This window comes from Heterodontus francisci, chromosome 28 (assembly GCF_036365525.1).
Source record: "Heterodontus francisci isolate sHetFra1 chromosome 28, sHetFra1.hap1, whole genome shotgun sequence".
NCBI lineage: Eukaryota > Metazoa > Chordata > Chondrichthyes > Heterodontiformes > Heterodontidae > Heterodontus > Heterodontus francisci.
Window position 1 is genome coordinate 198,099 of NC_090398.1, and position 20,834 is coordinate 218,932.

Sequence of the window (20,834 nt, forward strand, 5' to 3'; positions counted from 1 at the left end):
GTCCATTAACATAACACCCTACACTACTGTACCCTGGATTATTAGTCCAATAACATAACACCCTACACTACTGTACCCTGGATTATTAGTCCAGTAACATAACACCCTACACTACTGTACCCTGGATTATTAGTCCAGTAACATAACACCCTACACTACTGTACCCTGGATTATTAGTCCAATAACATAACACCCTACACTACTGTACCCTGGATTATTAGTCCATTAACATAACACCCTACACTACTGTACCCTGGATTATTAGTCCAATAACATAACACCCTACACTACTGTACCCTGGATTATTAGTCCAGTAACATAACAACCTACACTACTGTACACTGGATTATTAGTCCAGTAAAATAACACCTACACTACTGTACCCTGGATTATTAGTCCAGTAACATAACACCCTACACTACTGTACCCTGGATTATTAGTCCAGTAACATAACACCCTACACTACTGTACCCTGGATTATTAGTCCAGTAACATAACACTCTACACTACTGTACCCTGGATTATTAGTCCAGTAACATAACACCCTACACTACTGTACCCTGGATTATTAGTCCAGTGACATAACACCCTACACTACTGTACCCTGGATTATTAGTCCAGTAACATAACACCCTACACTACTGTACCCTGGATTATTAGTCCAGTAACATAACACCCTACACTACTGTACCCTGGATTATTAGTCCAATAACATAACACCCTACACTATTGTACCCTGGATTATTAGTCCAGTAACATAACACCCTACACTACTGCACCCAGGAGTATTCGTCCAGTAACATAACACCCTACACTACTGTACCCTGGATTATTCGTCCAGTAACATAACACCCTACACTACTGTACCCTGGATTATTAGTCCAGTAACATAACACCCTACACTACTGTAACCTGGATTATTAGTCCAGTAACATAACACCCTACACTACTGTACCCTGGATTATTCGTCCAGTAACATAACACCGTACACTACTGTACCCTGGATTATTAGTCCAGTAACATAACACCCGACACCACTGTACCCTGGATTATTAGTCCAGTCACATAACACCCTACACCACTGTACCCTGGATTATTCGTCCAGTAACATAACACCCTACACTACTGTACCCTGGATTATTAGTCCAGTAACATAACACCCCACACTACTGTACCCTGGATTATTAGTCCAGTAACATAACACCCTACACTACTGTACCCTGGATTATTAGTCCAGTAACATAACACCCTACACTACTGTACCCTGGATTATTCGTCCAGTAACATAACACCCTACACTACTGTACCCTGGATTATTAGTCCAGTAACATAACACCCTACACTACTGTACCCTGGATTATTAGTCCAGTAACATAACACCCTACACTACTGTACCCTGGATTATTAGTCCAGTAACATAACACCCTACACTACTGTACCCTGGATTATTAGTCCAGTAACATAACACCCTACACTACTGTACCCTGGATTATTAGTCCAGTAACATAACACCCTACACTACTGTACCCTGGATTATTAGTCCAGTAACATAACACCCTACACTACTGTACCCTGGATTATTAGTCCAGTAACATAACACCCTACACTACTGTACCCTGGATTATTCGTCCAGTAACATAACACCCTACACTACTGTACCCTGGATTATTAGTCCAGTAACATAACACCCTACACTACTGTACCCTGGATTATTAGTCCAGTAACATAACACCCTACACTACTGTACCCTGGATTATTAGTCCAGTAACATAACACCCTACACTACTGTACCCTGGATTATTAGTCCAGTAACATAACAGCCTACACTACTGTACCCTGGATTATTAGTCCAGTAACATAACACCCTACACTACTGTACCCTGGATTATTAGTCCAATAACATAACACCCTACACTACTGTACCCTGGATTATTAGTCCAGTAACATAACACCCTACACTACTGTACCCTGGATTATTAGTCCAGTAACATAACACCCTACACTACTGTACCCTGGATTATTAGTCCAATAACATAACACCCTACACTACTGTACCCTGGATTATTAGTCCAGTAACATAACACCCTACACTACTGTACCCTGGATTATTAGTCCAGTCACATAACACCCTACACTACTGTACCCTGGATTATTAGTCCAGGAACATAACACCCTACACTACTGTACCCTGGATTATTAGTCCATTAACATAACACCCTACACTACTGTACCCTGGATTATTAGTCCAGTAACATAACACCCTACACTACTGTACCCTGGATTATTAGTCCAGTAACATAACACCCTGCACTACTGCACCCTGGATTATTAGTCCAGTAACATAACACCCTACACTACTGTACCCTGGATTATTAGTCCAGTAACATAACACCCTACACTACTGTACCCTGGATTATTAGTCCAGTAACATAACACCCTACACTACTGTACCCTGGATTATTAGTCCAGTAACATAACACCCTACACTACTGTACCCTGGATTATTAGTCCAGTAACATAACACCCTACACTACTGTACCCTGGATTATTAGTCCAATAACATAACACCCTACACTACTGTACCCTGGATTATTAGTCCAGTAACATAACACCCTACACTACTGTACCCTGGATTATTAGTCCAGTCACATAACACCCTACACTACTGTACCCTGGATTATTAGTCCAGGAACATAACACCCTACACTACTGTACCCTGGATTATTAGTCCATTAACATAACACCCTACACTACTGTACCCTGGATTATTAGTCCAGTAACATAACACCCTACACTACTGTACCCTGGATTATTAGTCCAGTAACATAACACCCTGCACTACTGCACCCTGGATTATTAGTCCAGTAACATAACACCCTACACTACTGTACCCTGGATTATTAGTCCAGTAACATAACACCCTACAATACTGTACCCTGGATTATTAGTCCAGTAACATAACACCCTACACTACTGTACCCTGGATTATTAGTCCAGTAACATAACACCCTACACTACTGTACCCTGGATTATTAGTCCAGTAACATAACACCCTACACTACTGTACCCTGGATTATTAGTCCAGGAACATAACACCCTACACTACTGTACCCTGGATTATTAGTCCAGCAACATAACACCCTACACTACTGTACCCTGGATTATTAGTCCAGTAACATAACTCCCTACACTACTGTACCCTGGATTATTAGTCCAGTAACATAACACCCTACACTACTGTACCCTGGATTATTGGTCCAGTAACATAACTCCCTACACTACTGTACCCTGGATTATTAGTCCAGTAACATAACACCCTACACTACTGTACCCAGAATAACTAGTGCAGGATACTGAATAGCATATATAGTAATAGGGAATAACAATACGTTCCCACACAATCGCAGAAATTGACAGCATTGGAGAAGGCCATTCGGCCTGTCATGCCTGTGGTAGCTTATTCTAAGAGCTGTGGAATATATTCCCGCAACCCCCCATGTTGTCCCTATAATATTGCAAACTGGTCCCCTTCAAGTACATAACCAGCTGCCTTTTGCAAGTCCCCCTTCCTCACCATTGCAGCCAGTGCATTACTAATCACAACAACCTGCTGGGTGAAAATAATATTCCTCATATCCCTCTCTGTGAACCCAGGTTTCCGAGCCACTTGTCAGAGGAAACTGGGTCTCTCGAACTGCTCAGGAAATCACCTCACAACGCTGAACTCCTCCACTAAATCTCCACCTAACCTGCTCCGCTTGAATGAGAATGAGCTGAGTTGCTCCTGTCTCCCCACGCAGCTGAGTCCTGCATATGGGTGGCGCAGTGGTTAGCACCGCAGCCTGACAGCTCCAGGGACCCGGGTTCGATTCTGGGTTCTGCCTGTGCGGAGTTTGCAAGTTCTCCCTGTGACTGCGTGGGTGTTTGCCGGGTGCTCCGGTTTCCTCCCACAGCCAAAGACTTGCAGGTTGCATCGGTAAATTGGCCATTGTAAATTGCCCGAGTGTAGGTAAGTGATAGGGAATATGGGATTATTGTAGGGTTAGTATATATGGGTGGTTGTTGGTCGGCCGAAGGGCCTGTTTCAGTGCTGTTTCGTGAAATAAAATATAAATAAAGTAAATTCCTCAATAAATCTCCCTGAATTGCACTTTCCTGCTCCGCAAAGAAATGACCGCGATTTCATTCAGCCCTTGAGAGCAAGGCAGCCTGACTTACATGCTTGTAGTAGGTCAGGCAAACTGGGACCGTCATGAACATGTTGCACACGGAGAAACAAATGAGTATGCAGGTTAATGTCAGTGGTGTTACCTGGAAAAGATCAAGCTTCATTCCATCATGTGCTAATTCCTGCAACGAGCCTATTTTTTTCAAGTTGCCGATGAGCTCTGTGTTTCGGAAGATGTCACGCTGGCAGCCACGGCTCAATGGGTAGCAACAGTGCATCTCAGAGAGAGGATCAGGGACTCAGTTCCAGGCCAGAGGCTTGAACACATAAATTCTGGCTGAAACTCCCAGTGCCAGTACGCCGGGAGTGCTGCACTGTCAGAAGGTGAGTACTGAGGGAGTGCTGCACTGTCAGAGGGTCAGTACTGAGGGAGTGCTGCACTGTCAGAAGGTCAGTTCTGAGGGAGTGCTGCACTGTCAGAGGGTCAGTACTGAGGGAGTGCTGCACTGTCAGAAGGTCAGTTCTGAGGGAGTGCTGCACTGTCAAAAGGTCAGTACTGAGGGAGTGCTGCACTGTCAGAAGGTCAGTTCTGAGGGAGTGCTGCACTGTCAGAAGGCCAGTACTGAGGGAGTTCTGCACTGTCAGAAGGTCAGTTCTGAGGGAGTGCTGCACTGTCAGAAGGTCAGTTCTGAGGGAGTGCTGCACTGTCAAAAGGTCAGTACTGAGGGACAGCTGCACTGTCAAAAGGTCAGTACTGAGGGAGTGCTGCACTGTCAAAAGGTCAGTACTGAGGGAGTGCTGCACTGTCAGAAGGTCAGTACTGAGGGAGTGCTGCACTGTCAGAAGGTCAGTTCTGAGGGAACGCTGCACTGTCAAAAGGTCAGTACTGAGGGACAGCTGCACTGTCAAAAGGTCAGTACTGAGGGAGTGCTGCACTGTCAGAGGGTCAGTACTGAGGGAGTGCTGCGCTGTCGGAAGGTCAGTACTGGGGGAGCGCTGCACTGTCAGAGGGTCAGTACTGAGGGAGTTGTGTACTGTGGGTGTGCTGTACTGTCGGAGGCTCGCTACTGAGGGTGCGCTGCACTGTCGGAGAGTCCGTACTGAGGGAGCGCTGCACTTTTGGAGGGTCAGCCTGATGGTGAGACTAACGTCTTCGGTGAAGGAGCGGCGGGGTGAATCACTTACTGGGAGGAAGTCTGAGATGAGCAACAAGGTAAGACTCGTCGACATGGAGTAAAGGCAGATGGAAATCAGTGTACCGGTGATGCTGATGGCGTTAATCACGAGCGTTGTCGTTTTCTACAAATGCAAACCATCAGAACAGAATGGTCAAACAGGCTACATGTCAAGTGGCAGCAGGCCGCACATATCCGAATACCCACCACTGCCCAGTCTCCTCACCTTTCCCTGACGTTAGGGCACCCCGCCACCCCCCCCCCCCCCACCATCTTGTGTGGACCCACCCCATCTCAGAAGAGACATATGCTTGCCCAATTCAGCACGCACTCTCGCAAGGCCATGCCTGCTGTTGCCAAGGCTCTACTCCCTATTATGAGGACCCTGCTCTGCTCTGAATCCCCGCCCCGCTTCCATAGTCCAGCCCTTACCCTGCCAATGCCCAGCAACTTCAGAGACCCCTGCCCTGTTGCGACGTCCTCGGCAGAGTTTTTCAAAGAGGGCTCCACGAACCCGCTATCGAAAATTGTTCCGAATCTTAAAACACCTCCCGAAGGCCACCTCTTGGTGTTCCCTTCTCGACAGCAAACAGGCCCAGCCTGTTCAACCCTTCCCCAGAAATGACTGAACAGATTGTGCACATCAGATACTTACGAACTGCTCAGTGGGCGACTCAGCACAGTGAACGGCACACGATCCAGAAATTATGGACTGGCGGTTGTGTGTGGAGAGGTTGTGGGTGGGGGGGGGGGGGGGTTGCAAAAGGACAAATGGATTAGTTTCATTACTGCACAAATAATACATTGACGTACAAGAGCAAATCCCATGGGGGCAGTCCGCCAATCTCAAATACGCTTTGGAAAATCTTGCGCAAACCCTGGTCACCCATCACCCACTGCACTCACTGACCTGCACCCGGGCCCTGTCCAGCAGCAAGTCCCTGTCAAAATTATCAACATGGTGTTCATCCACCCAGAGTCACAAGCCCTCCCCCAACTCCCCCTGTAACCTCCTCCAACCCTTACAGCCCTCCCTATCTCTGTAACCTCCTCCAACCCTCCCTATCTCTGTAACCTCCTCCAGCCCCTACAACCATCCCTATCTCTGTAACCTCCTCCAACCCTCCCTATCTCTGTAACCTCCTCCAGCCCCTACAACCCTCCCTATCTCTGTAACCTTTTCCAGCCCCTACAACCCTCCCTATCTCTGGAACCTCCTCCAGCCCCGACAACCCTCCCTATCTCTGTAACCTCCTCCAGCCCCTACACCCTCCCGATCTCAGTAACCTCCTCCAGCCCCTACAACGCTCCCTATCTCTGTAACCTCCTCCAGCCTCTACACCCCTCCCTATCTCTGTAACCTCCTCCAGCCCCTACAACCCTCCCTATCTCTGTCACCTCATCTAGCCTCTACACCCCTCTCTATCTCTGTAACCTCCTACAGCCCCGACAACCCTCCCCATCTCTGTAACCTCCTTTAGCCCCTATTACACTCCCTATCTGTAACCTCCTCAAGCCGCTACAACACTCGCTTTCTCTGCAACTTCCTCCAGCCCCTACAACCCTCCCCACCTGTAACCTCCACCAGCCCCTGCATCCCTCCCTATCTGTAACCTTCTCAAGCCCATACAACTGTCCCTGTCTCTGTAACCTTGATATCCCCTATACCTCTCTCTATTTGTAAACTCCTCTAGCCCCTACAACCCTGCCTATCTAGGTAATCTCGACAGCCCCTACATCCCTCCCTTTCTCTGTAATTTCGTCCAGTCCCCACATCCCACCCTATCTCTGGAACCTCCTCTAGCCCTAACAACCTTCCATATCTGTAACTTCAAGCCCCGAAACCAATCCCTGTCTGTAACCTCCTCTGGCCCCTACAACACTCCCCATCTGCAACCTCGTCAAGCCCCTACAACCCTCCCTATCTCTGTATCCTCGACAGCTCCTTCACCCCTCCCTCGTCTGTAACATCCTCCAGCCCCTACAACTCTCCCTATCTCTGTAACCTCCTCCAGCCCTACAACCCTCCCTATCTCTGTAACCTCGTCAGCCCTACACCCCTCCCTATCTCTGTAACCTCCTCCAGGCCCTACTTCCCTCCCTGTCTCTGTAACCTCCTCCAACCCCTAAAACCCTCCCTATCTCTGTATCCTCCTCCAGCCCCTACACCCTCCCTTTCTCTGTAACTTCCTCCAGTCAATACAACCCTCCCTATCTCTGTAACCTCCTCCAGCCCCTACACCCTCCCTTTCTTTGTAACTTCATCCAGACAATACAACCCACCCTATCTCAGTAACCTCCTCCAGCCCCTACAACCCTCCCTATCTCTGTAGCCTCCTCCAGTCCCTACAACCCTCCCTAACTCTGTAACCTCCTCCAGTCCCTCCAACCCTCCCTATCTCTGTAAACTCCTCTAGCCCCTACACCCCTCCCTATCTCTGTATCCTCCTCTAGCCCATACAACCTTCCATATCTGTAACCTCATGCCCCTACAACCCTCCCTATCTCTGTAACCTCCTGCAGTCCCTGCAACCCTCCGAGATCTCTGCGCTCCTCCAATTCCGGCCTCTTGAGCATCCCCTGATTTTAATCGATCCACCATTGGCGGCCGTGCCTTCAGCTGCCTGGGGCCTAAGCTCTGGAATTCCCTCCCTAAACCTCTCCGCCTCTCTCTCTCCTCCTTTAAGACATTTTTAAAACCTCCCTCTTTGACTGAGCTTTTGGTCACCTGTCCCTAATATCTCCTTATGTGGCTAGGGGTCTAGATTTGTGTCTGATTTATGCAACGGTCTGTCATATCCCTACTCACAGAATCACACCTCACATCCAATATCCTTGACACCTCCATCACAATCCCAGAGTTGGCAGCACAGTGGTATACAGTCAGGAGGGAACTGTCCTGGGATCCCTCAACATTGACTTTGAACTCCATGAAGTCTCTGGTCAAACAAGGGCAAAGAAACCCCCTGCTGATTACCACCTACCGCCCCCCTCCCCCACCCCCCTCAGCTGGTGAATCAGTACTTCTCCATGTTGAACAGCACTTGGAGGAAGCACTGAGGGTGGCAAGGGCACAGAATGTACTCTGGGTGGGGGACTTCAATATCCATCACCAAACGTGTATCAGCAGCACCACCACTGACCGAGCTGGCCGATTCTTAATGGACATAACTGCTAGACTGGGTCTGCGGCATGTGGTGAGGGAACCAACAAGAGGGAAAAACATACTTGACCTCGTCCTCACCAATCTGCCTGTCACAGATGCATCTGTCCATGACAGTATTGGTAGGAGTGACCACCGCACAGTCCTTGTGGAGACGAAGTCCCGCCTTCACATTAAGGATACCCTCCTTCGTGTTGTGTGGCACGATCACCCTGCTAAATGGGACAGATTTCAAAAGGATCTCGCAACTCAAAACAGAGCATCCATGAGGCACTGTGGGCCATCAGCAGCAGCAGAATTGTACTCAAACACAATCTGCAACCTCATGGCCCGGCATATCCCCCACTCTACCATTACCATCAAGCCAGGAGACCAATCCTGGTTCACTGAAGAGTGCAGGAGGGTAAGCCAGGAGCAGCACCAGGCATTCCTCAAAATGAGCTGTCAACCTGGTGAAGCTACAACCCAGGACTACTTACATGCTAAACTGCGTAAGCAGCATGCAATAGACAGAGCTAAGCAATCCCATAACCAACAGATCAGATCTAAACTCTGCAGTCCTGCCACATCCAGCCATGAATTGTGGTGGAAAATTAAACAGCGAACAGGAAGATGAGGCTTCACAAATATCCCCATCCTCAACAATGGGAGAGCCCAGCACATCAGTGCAAAAGACAAGGCTGAAGCATTTGCAACAATCTTCATGCAGATGTGTCGAGTGGGTGACCCATCTCGGCTTCCTCGTGAGGTCCCCAGCATCACAGATGCCATTCTTCAGCCAATCTGATTTACGCCACGTGATATCAAGAAATGACTGAAGTCATTAGATACTGCAAAGGCTATAGGCCCTGACAATATTCCGGCAATAGTACTGAAGACCTGTGCTCCAGAACTTGCCGCACCCCGAGCCAAGCTGTTCCAGTACAGCTACAACACTGGCATCTACCCGGCAATGTGGAAAATTACCCAGTTATGTCCTGTGCCCAAAAAGCAGGACAAATACAACCCGGCCAATTACCGCCCCATCAGTCTACTCTCGATCATCAGTAAAGTGATGGAAGGTGTCATCAACAGTGCCATCAAGCAGCACTTGCTTACCAATAACCAGCTCAGTGACGCTCAGTTTGGGTTCTGCCAGGGTCACTCAGCTCCTGACCTCATTACAGCCTTGGTTCAAACATGTACAACAGAGCTGAACTCCAGAGGTGAGGAGAGAGTGACTGCCCTTGACATCAAGGCAGCATTTGACCGAGTATGGCATCATGGAGTCCTAGTAAAACTGGAGTCAATGGGAATCAGGGGGCGAGCTCTCCGCTTGTTGTAGTCAAACATCGCACAAAGGAGGATAAGGAATATATAAGATCCTGAGGACTCTTGACAGGGTGGATGTGGAATGAATGTTTCCTCTTGTGGGAGAATCTAGAACTAGGGGTCACTGATTAAAAATAAGGGGTCGCCCATTTAAGACAGAGGTGAGGAGAAATTCTTTCTCAGAGGGTTCTGAGTCTTTGGAATTCTCTTCCTCAAAAGGCGGTGGAGGCAGAGTCTTTGAATATTCTTAAGGCAGAGGGAGATAGATTCTTGATAAGCAAGGGGGGTGAAAGGTTATTTGGGGTCGGCAGGAATGTGGAATTGAGGTTACAATCAGATCAGCCACTATCTTGTTGAATGGTGGAGCATGCTAGAGGGGCCGAGTGGCCTACTTCTGCTCCTAATTCGTATCTTCATAGATGGTTGTGGTTGTTGGAGGTCAATCATCTCAGCCCCAGGATATCACTGCAGGAGTTCCTCAGGGTAGTGTCCTTGGCCCAACCACCTTCAGCTGCTTCATCAGTGACCTTTCCTCCATCATAAGGTCAGAAGTGGGGATGTTCACTGATGATGAGTGGCAGGTCGAAGATTGGTCAGAATTTAAAGAACGGCAGAGAATGACTAAAATGTTAATCAGGAAAGAAATTAGAGTATGAGAGGAAGCTAGTTAGAAATGTAAAAACAGATAGCAAGAGTTTCTACAGGTATTTAAAAAGAGAAAGAGTAAGTAAAATAAGTGTTGGTCCTCTAGAGAGTGAGAATGGGGACTTAATAGTAGATAATAAGGAAATGGCGGATGAAATGAACAAATATTTTGCTTCTGCCTTCACTATAGAGGATACAAAAAACATTCCAGTAATAGCTGTAAATCAGGAGGTGGAAGGAAGAGAGGAACTTGGTGAAATTACAATCACCAGGGAAGCGGTACTGAGCAAACTGATGGAGATGTGGGCTGACAAGTTCCCAGGTCCTGATGGGCTTCATCCCAGAGTCTTAGAAGAGATGGCTAATGAGGTAGTAGATGCGTTGGTGTTAATTTTTCAAAATTCACTAGATTCTGGAAAGGTTCAATCAGACTGGAAAGTAGCAAATATAAACCCTCTATTCAAGAAGGGGAGGGGGGAGGCAGAAAACAGGTTAGCTTGACGTCTGTCGTGGGGAAGGTGTTAGAATTGATCATTAAGGAGGCTATAGCCGGGCACTTAGAAAAACCCAAGGTAATCGGGAATAAACAGCATGGTTTTGTGAAAGGGAAATCATGTTTAACCAATTTATTGGAGTTCTTTGAAGGAGTAACATGCACTGTGGATAAAGGGGAGCTCGTTGACCTACTGTACTTGGATTTCCAGAAGGCATTTGACAAGGTGCCATATAAAAGGTTATTGCACAAAGTAGGAGCTCATGGTGTAGGGGGTAACATATTGGCATGGATAGAAGATTGGCTGGCTGGCAGAGAGAGAGTTTGCATAAATGGGTCCTTTTCTGATTGGCAGGATGTGACGAGTGGAGTCCCACAGGGGTCTGTGCTGGGGCCTCAACTTTATAATATTTATATCAATGACTTAGATGAGGGGAGCGATGGCATGGCAGCTAAATTTGCAGATGACACAAAGTATGGGAAAGTATGTTGTGAAGAGGACAGAAGGAGGTTGCAGACCGATATAGATAGGTTGAGTGAGTGGGCAAAAATCTGGCAGATGGAGTATAATGTGGGAAAAGGTGAAGTTGTTTACTTTGGTGGGAAGAATAAAAAAGCAGAGTATTACTTAAATGGAGAATTACTGCAGAATTCCACGGTGCAGAGGGATCTAGGTGTTCGAGTGCAGGGGTCAAAAATAGTTAGTCTGCAGGAACAGCAAGTAATAAAGAAGGCTAATGGAATGCTATCCTTTATTAGGAGAGGAATTGAAAATAAAAGTAAGGATGTTATGCTTCAATTATACAGGGCATTGGTGAGACCACATCTCGAATACTGTGTGTAGTTTTGGTCTCCTTATTTAAGGAAGGATGTAAATGCGTTGGAGGCGATTCAGAGGAGGTTTTACTAGATTGATACCTGGAATGAGCAGGTTGTCTTATGAGGAAAGGTTGGACAGACTAGGCTTGTATTCACTGGAGTTTAGAAGAGTGAGGGGAGACTTGATTGAAGTTTATAAGATCCTGAACGGTCTTGACAAGGTGGATGTGGAAAGGATGTTGCCTCTTGTGGGTGAGTCCAGAACTCGGGGGCATTGTTTTAAAATTAGGGGTCGCCCTTTTAGGACTGAGATGAGGAGAATTTTTTTCTCTCAGAGGCTTTAGAGACTTTGGAACTCTGCTTCAGAAGATGGTGGAGGCGGAGCCAGTGAACGTTTTTAAGGCAGGGTAGATAGATTCTTGTTAGGCAAGAAAATCAGAAGTTATCGGGGTTAGATGGGAGTGTGGAATTCATGACACACAGATCAGCCATGATCATATTGAATGGTGGAGCAGGCTCGAGGGGCCGAAAGGCCCACTTCTGTTCCTAATTCGTATGCACATATGATTGCACAATGTTCAGCCGCATTCACGACCCCTCAGATACTGAAGCAGCCCGTGTCCAGATGCAGCTAGACTTGGACAACATCCAGGCTTGCGCTGATAAGCGGCAAGCAACGTTCGCGCCATACAAACGTCAGGCAATGACCATCTCAAACAAGAGAGAATCTAACCATCTCTTCTTGATATTCAATGGCATTACCATCATTGAATCCTCCACTATCAACATCCTGGGGGTTACTGTTGACCAGAAACTGAACTGGACCAGCGACATAAATGCTATGGCTACAAGAGCAGGTCAAAGGCTGGAAATGAGTGCAGCTCCAACAACATTCAAGAAGCTCGACATCATCCAGGACAAAGCAGCCCACTTGATCGGCACCCCATCCACCAACATTCAACATTCACTGCCTTCACCACTGACGCACAGTGGCAGCAGTGTGCATTATCTACAAGATGTACTGCAGCAACTCACCAAGGCTCCTTCGACAGCACCTTCCAAACCTGTGACCTCTACCACCTAGAAGGACAAAGGCAGCAGATGCATGGTAACACCACCCACCTGCAAGTTCCCTTCTAGGCCACACACCCATCCTGACTTGGAAATGTATCCCCATTAGGGAGGGAGTTGCAGGGTTTTGACCCAACGACAGTGATGGAATAGCAATACCTGGATGGTGTCGAGCTTCTTGAGTGTTGTTGGAGCTGCACTCATCCAGGCAAGTGGAGAGTATTCCATCACACTCCTGACCTGTGCCTTGCAGATGGTGGACAGGCTTTGTGGAGTCAGGAAGTGAGTTACTTGTCACAGAATTCTGAGCCTCTCACCTGCTCTTGTAGCTACAGTATTTATATGGCCGCTGCAGTTCAGTTTCTTGTCAATGGTAACGCTAGAATGTTGATAGTGGGGGATTCAGCGACGGTAATGACATTGAACATCAAGGGAAGATGGTTAGATTCTCTCTTTTGGAGATGGTGCGTTTAAATCCGTGGTTTGCGAGGCCAGTGGGAGAGTGCGTGTGAGCTATTGTCTGAGCAGGTGACTTGTCGAATGTTCTGTTAGGTGCACTGACCCTGGTTTCAAAGCGTGTTTTTTTTTTTGGAGACAGATTAACTGAAAGGGAAACTAAATTTGAAAATGGAAGTAAAGCTTCAGGTTTCTGGGGAAACTGAAACTGGTTGGAACCAGATAAAAAGACAGAGCCATCAGAGCTCAGATCGTGCAGGGGTGCAGTGCAGGCAGGCTGAAGTGAAGGCGGGATCCAGGAGCTAGCAATAAGCAAAGATGAGTTGGTTCAGCTGTTTCTGTTACTTAAAGTTAATTGATTAACCAGACCCAGCCATACTGATATAGATAATACCGGTGGATCCATGTCATCAAGACTGTCGTAATCAGAGCTGAGGAAGTTCTGGAGCAGTACACCATTTTGGTGAAGACCCGACCCTTGGGAGTTCGGGTTGAAGGGTGTTGGATGAGAATCGGTGGCTACCTCTTTGAAGACAGGAGCTGGAGATTTACCTGAGGAAGTTCAAAGCTTTGAAGAACTTTGTGGCTGTAATGAGTGTCATATATGCTGTGGACTGCCCAGTAAATCCGTGAGATCTACCTTTGTTGTATCCGATAGTTAATGGGTAATATATATACTGACTGTGATTTATCTGTTGATTCATGTTTAATTTATGTTGATTTCAGTTTGATTGTTAAGGTAAAAGTTATATCAGTGAAATAATGTCCCTTTGGGGTTTTTGTATCGGGGTCGTTTGGTAAATTCGGTTCTTTTGGTTTGCTGATCTCCACGGGGATCATGATAATGGTCATTACCTGACATTTGTGTGGCGCAAATGTTACTTGCCACTTATCAGCCCAAGTCTGAATGTTGTCCAGGTCTTTCCGTATCTGGACACGGGCTGTTTCAGTATCTGAGGAGTCATGAATGGTGCTGAACATTGTGCGATCATCAGTGAACATCCCCACTTCTGACCTTATGATGGAGGGAAGGTCATTGATGAAGCAGCTGGAGATGGTTTGGCCTGGAACACTACCCTGAGGAACTCTTGCATTGATGTCCTGAGACTGAGATGATTGGCTTCCAACAACCACAACCATCTTCCTTTGCGTTAGGGATGACTCCAACCAGCGAGAGGTTTTCTCCCTGATTCCCATTGACGATCGGGAGTAGGCTGATGGGGCAGTTAAGTGGCTGAATTGGAACTGGGGAATCTGTTGGCTTGAGTTGTGGGGTTCGTGAGTGAGAGTTACTTTGAACCCATGACTTTGTGACTCAGAGGCCAGTGGGCTGCTCACTAAACACATTGGCAGGAAATGACCAGCTCGTCTTTTCTCGAGGCTGAAGGGCGATGAGGTGCCTGCTCGTTGGAAGCACTGCCAGGCAACAGAGAACCAGAATGCAAACTTGTTCAAGAGAACAAACCAAAATTCCTGTCCACCAGGGGGTGGCGGTCTTGACTGCGGGTGAATAGGGCACGGAGACAGCCAGGACAATCCCTCCGCACACTTGGACTATTCCCAGTAGGATCTGCATGATCTGTGAAGAGAGGGAAAATGACAGTGAAATCAACGACTGCAGAAAATCGCTTCCAAAGCCCCATCACGGAGAAGGGGAAGGCGTTATGTAGAGAGCAAATAAGGAAGTGGGGGAGTGTCACTGAACCGAGGATGCTCCCCCCACCCCACCCCCATCCTCCGTTAGGAGATCCATCGTGGACAGGAAGCTCCGCCCCGACAGCGAGCCCCCAGCCTTGTGGTGAAGCCCCACCCGTTCACGGCCAGTGGAGTACTTATTTTGAAATCTGGTCACTGTTGTACTGTATGGAAAACAGCAGCCAATTTACGCAATGCAAGCTCCCACAGATTGCCAGGTGAGAATGACCAGATCAGCTGTTGTAGTGATGTTGGTTGAGGGATTAAATATTGGCCGCAGCAGATTGGGAGCACACACCTGCCCTCGCTCCACCCACTGCTCCTCTTCCAGTAAAGGCCCCAGTATCTTACCCGCTCATCTGAGCGGACAGATGGGGCCCCAATTTAAAGTCTCAATTGAAATGTGGCACCAACAACAGTGCAGCACTCCCTCAGTACTGACCCTTCGACAGTGCAGCACTCCCTCAGTACTGACCCTCCGACAGTGCAGCAGTCCCCCAGTACTGACCCTCTGACAGTGCAGCACTCCCTCAGTACTGACCCTCCGACAGTGCAGCACTCTCAGTACTGACCCTCCGACAGTGCAGCACTCCCTCAGTACTGACCCTCTGACAGTGCAGCACTCCCTCAGTACTGACCCTCTGACAGTGCAGCGCTCCCTCAGTACTGACCCTCTGACAGTGCAGCACTCCCTCAGTGCTGACCCTCTGACAGTGCAGCACTCCCTTAGTACTGACCCTCTGACAAAGCAGCATTCCCTCAGTACTGACCCTCTGACAGTGCAGGGCTCCCTCAGTACTGACCCTCCAACAGTGCAGCACTCCCTCAGTACTGACTCTCCGACAGTGCAGCACTCCCTCAGTACTGACCATCCAACAGTGCAGCACTCCCTCAGTACTGACCCTCCGACAGTGCAGCACTCCCTCAGTACTGACCCTCTGACAAAGCAGCACTCCCTCAGTACTGACCCTCCAACAGTGCAGCACTCCCTCAGTACTGACTCTCCGACAGTGCAGCACTCCCTCAGTACTGACCATCCAACAGTGCAGCACTCCCTTAGTACTGACCCTCTGACAATGCAGCACTCCCTTAGTACTGACCCTCTGACAAAGCAGCACTCCCTCAGTACTGAACCTCTGACAGTGCAGGGCTCCCTCAGTACTGACCCTCCAACAGTGCAGCACTCCCTCAGTACTGACCCTCCAACAGTGCAGCACTCCCTCAGTACTGACCCTCTGACAGTGCAGCACTCCCTCAGTACTGACCCTCCGACAGTGCAGCACTCCCTCAGTACTGACCCTCCAACAGTGCAGCACTCCCTCAGTACTGACACTCCGACAGTGCAGCACCCCCTTAGTACTGACCCTCTGACAAAGCAGCACTCCCTCAGTACTGACCCTCTGACAGTGCAGGGCTCCCTCAGTACTGACCCTCCAACAGTGCAGCACTCCCTCAGTACTGACCCTCCAACAGTGCAGCACTCCCTCAGTACTGACCCTCCAACAGTGCAGCACTTCCTTAGTACTGACCCTCTGACAAAGCAGCACTCCCTCAGTACTGACCCTCTGACAGTGCAGGGCTCCCGCAGTACTGACCCTCCAACAGTGCAGCACTCCCTCAGTACTGACCCTCCGACAGTGCAGCAGTCCCTCAGTACTGACCCTCCGACAGTGCAGCACTCCCTCAGTACTGACCCTCCGACAGTGCAGCACTCCCTCAGTACTGACCCTCCGACAGTGCAGCACTCCCTCAGTACTGACCCTCCGACAGTGCAGCACACCCTCAGTACTGACCCTCCGACAGTGCAGCACTCCCTCAGTACTGACCCTCCGACAGTGCAGGGCTCCCTCAGTACTGACCCTCCGACAGTGCAGGGCTCCCTCAGTACTGACCCTCCGACAGTGCAGCGGTCCCTCAGTACTGACCCTCTGACAGTGCAGGGCTCCCTCAGTACTGACCCTCTGACAGTGCAGCTGTCCCCAAGTACAGACCCTCTAACAGTGCAGCACTCCCTCAGTACTGACCCTCCGACAGTGCAGCACTCCCTCAATACTGACCCTCCGACAGTGCAGCACTCCCTCAGTACTGACCCTCCGACAGTGCAGCACTCCCTCAGTACTGACCCTCCGACAGTGCAGCACTCCCTCAGTACTAACCCTCCGACAGTGCAGCACTCCCTCAGTACTGACCCTCCGACAGTGCAGCGCTCCCTCAGCACTGACCCTCCGACAGTGCAGGGCTCCCTCAGTACTGACCCTCTGACAGTGCAGCACTCCCTCAGTACTGACCCTCCGACAGTGCAGCACTCCCTCAGTACTGACCCTCTGACAATGCAGCACTCCCTCAGTACTGACCCTCCGACAGTGCAGGGCTCCCTCAGTACTGACCCTCCGACACTTCAGGGCTCCCTCAGTATTGACCCTCCGACACTGCAGGGCTCCCTCAGTATTGACCCTCCGACAGTGCAGCGCTCCCTCAGTACTGACCCTCTGACAGTGCAGGGCTCCCTCAGTACTGACCCTCTGACAGTGTAGCTGTCCCCCAGTACTGACCCTCTAACAGTGCAGCACTCCCTCAGTACTGACCCTCCGACAGTGCAGCACTCCCTCAGTACTGACCCTCCCCTCCGACAGTGCAGCACTCCCTCAGTACTGACCCTCCGACAGTGCAGCACTCCCTCAGTACTGATCCTCCGACAGTGCAGCACTCCCTCAGTACTGACCCTCCGACAGTGCAGCTGTCCCCCAGTACAGACCCTCTAACAGTGCAGCACTCCCTCAGTACTGACCCTCCGACCATGCAGCACTCCCTCAATACTGACCCTCCGACAGTGCAGCACTCCCTCAGTACTGACACTCCGACAGTGCAGCACTCCCTCAGTACTGACCCTCCGACAGTGCAGCACTCCCTCAGTACTAACCCTCCGACAGTGCAGCACTCCCTCAGTACTGACCCTCCGACAGTGCAGTGCTCCCTCAGCACTGACCCTCCGACAGTGCAGGGCTCCCTCAGTACTGACCCTCTGACAGTGCAGCACTCCCTCAATACTGACCCTCCGACAGTGCAGCACTCCCTCAATACTGACCCTCCGACAGTGCAGCACTCCCTCAGTACTGACCCTCCGACAGTGCAGCACTCCCTCAGTACTGACCCTCCGACAGTGCAGCACTCCCTCAGTACTGACCCTCCGACAGTGCAGCACTCCCTCAGTACTGACCCTCCGACAGTGCAGCGCTCCCTCAGCACTGACCCTCTGACAGTGCAGGGCTCCCTCAGTACTGACCCTCTGACAGTGCAGCACTCCCTCAGTACTGACCCTCCGACAGTGCAGCACTCCCTCAGTACTGACCCTCTGACAATGCAGCACTCCCTCAGTACTGACCCTCCGACAGTGCAGGGCTCCCTTAGTACTGACCCTCCGACACTTCAGGGCTCCCTCAGTATTGACCCTCCGACACTGCAGGGCTCCCTCAGTATTGACCCTCCGACAGTGCAGCGCTCCCTCAGTACTGACCCTCTGACAGTGCAGGGCTCCCTCAGTACTGACCCTCTGACAGTGTAGCTGTCCCCCAGTACTGACCCTCTAACAGTGCAGCACTCCCTCAGTACTGACCCTCCGACAGTGCAGCACTCCCTCAGTACTGACCCTCCCCTCCGACAGTGCAGCACTCCCTCAGTACTGACCCTCCGACAGTGCAGCACTCCCTCAGTACTGATCCTCCGACAGTGCAGCACTCCCTCAGTACTGACCCTCCGACAGTGCAGCTGTCCCCCAGTACAGACCCTCTAACAGTGCAGCGCTCCCTCAGTACTGACCCTCCGACAGTGCAGGGCTCCCTCAGTACTGACCCTCTGACAGTGCAGCACTCCCTCAATACTGACCCTCCGACAGTGCAGCACTCCCTCAATATTGACCCTCCGACAGTGCTGCGCTTCCTGCTGGCGGGAGTGTTGGTCTGGAAAACAGATTTTGAGTCTCTGAAATGGGGGTTCGAACCCACAGACCTCTCACTCAGAGAGGGGGAGTGAAGCTGGAGCCCAGCCTCGCCCTAAAATGCAACTGTCGCACCAATGTCCCACAGGGTCCTTCAGCAAATGTCACTGAAACGAGAGTCGGTGAAGCAGCAGAGCTAGCGGCAGGATGCTCTTCGTGCTGGTTTGGGATTGTGGGCGGGTGACCATCCCCACTGAATGGGCAGACAATGCGACTGGCTCCAGAGGTGACAAAGGCTGCTTTGCACTAACACCTCGTCTCCCTCCCTGGCAGGCAGCATCTCGGCTGGCAGTGGAGATACGTAAAGGACGTCGCAGACAGCCCGAGTGACGGGAAGCGGCGAGAAGCGCTCCTTACCCCAAAAAATCTCACGTGTTGTTCCAGATATCCATCCTGCGCCATGCTGTTCTTCAGAATGTCCCAGCATCCAGTTTTGGTATCTGCCTGTGCCATTCTCCTGCGAGAGAGATAGAGAGAGAGATGCTCGTTCAGGCTGTTAGTGAAAGCACCACGGGAGCTTTGGTATTTAGAAACAAATGAATGGAGTACTAAAGCAAGGAAGTTATTGATAAACCTGTATAAATCACTGGCTGGCTCTCAGCTGGATTACTGTGTCCAATTCTGGGGCACCGGACTTGGGGAAGGAAGTCAAGGCCTCGGACAGACTGTGGAGGAGATTGTCCAGAATCCTCCCAGGGATGAGGGAGTTCAGTGAATGTGGAGAGACTGGAGAAGCTGGGATTGTTCTCCTTAGAGTAGAGAAGGTTAAGGGGAGATTTAATCAACGCGTTCGAAACCATGAAGGGTACTGATAAAGTAAATGAGGAGGAGGTGTTTCCAGTGGCTGCAGGGTTGGTAACCAGAGGGACACAGATTTCAGATAATCGGCAGAGGGACCAGAGGGGGAGATGAGGAGAAATGTTTTTACGCAGAGAGTTGTTGTGATCTGGAACGCGCTGCCTGAAAGGGCGGTGGAAGCAGATTCAATAGGAACTTGCAAAAGGAGATTTGGATAAAATTTACACTGTTAACTCCTGATGCCAAACAGTCAGGCACCAGAAACAGGCGCACACGCACACTCGGATCGCGGTGCATTTGCCAGCGCACGCGAACTTTCACCCACCGCTGATATTAGAGTGGACGCCCGTTAGCCACTGCCTGGACCGGTTTCCGGCTGCGCATGGTGACGTTGGACGCTCAGCTGCATGCTGCGGCCGGTCTGTCACTCCACCTCTCGCTGCCTGCCTGCAGCTTGGGGGAGCACTCCTGTTCACCGCTGGGTCTGCTCCCTCCGCCGCACTGAGCCCTCGCTGCCACTTGCCGCGCGGTGGTCCGGACTGTGGCCGTTGCCAAGCCACGGTCTATCGGGCTCCGTCTCACTCCTCCCCAGGACTCAGCAACTCGCTCCCGAACCCTGCTGACACGCTCCCTCTCTGCTCTCTCGTTGGAAAGCAAAAAGCGGTTGTGCAGTGAAGCTACATTCTGCAGCAGCGTACTGGGTTTCATATTTGCCTGGGTAAGAACCACATCCACCAGTTAAAATGCCTGGACTTCTGACATTTTGCCATCTTAACTTTCAGTGCAGCAGGTACCGTGCTACTACAAAGCACTTGCTGGAGAATAAAGGGACTCGTTTTTCCTGGATGTGCTTCAGAAGTCGCTGGCTTTGATGTCACAGGCACTTCAACTATATCGGCGGGAAGTGTACCCTCCTACGGGGTGACCACAGCTCAGCAATTCTGGCAAAACAGCAAGGAGAGGGAGATGCATTTGATAACTTTTTCAAAGGGCCAGCACAGGCATGATGGACTGAATGGCCACGTGCTGTGCGGTGAGATTATCTC

General features: G+C 50.0%; 1 protein-coding gene across 1 annotated transcript in view; it reads right to left on the reverse strand.

Annotated features, from left to right (window-relative positions):
- LOC137385182 (membrane-spanning 4-domains subfamily A member 18-like) overlaps positions 1-19,443 on the reverse strand; it is a 173,741-nt gene extending 154,298 nt beyond the window's left edge. The window contains exons 1-5 of the mRNA XM_068060168.1: positions 19,348-19,443; positions 14,767-14,880; positions 5,999-6,055; positions 5,354-5,467; positions 4,219-4,311 (exon numbers count right to left, since the gene is read on the reverse strand). Coding sequence (XP_067916269.1) covers positions 4,219-4,311; positions 5,354-5,467; positions 5,999-6,055; positions 14,767-14,880; positions 19,348-19,443 — 474 coding nt within the window. The remainder of the gene's footprint in view (positions 1-4,218; positions 4,312-5,353; positions 5,468-5,998; positions 6,056-14,766; positions 14,881-19,347) is intronic.
- Positions 19,444-20,834: the final 1,391 nt, after the last annotated feature.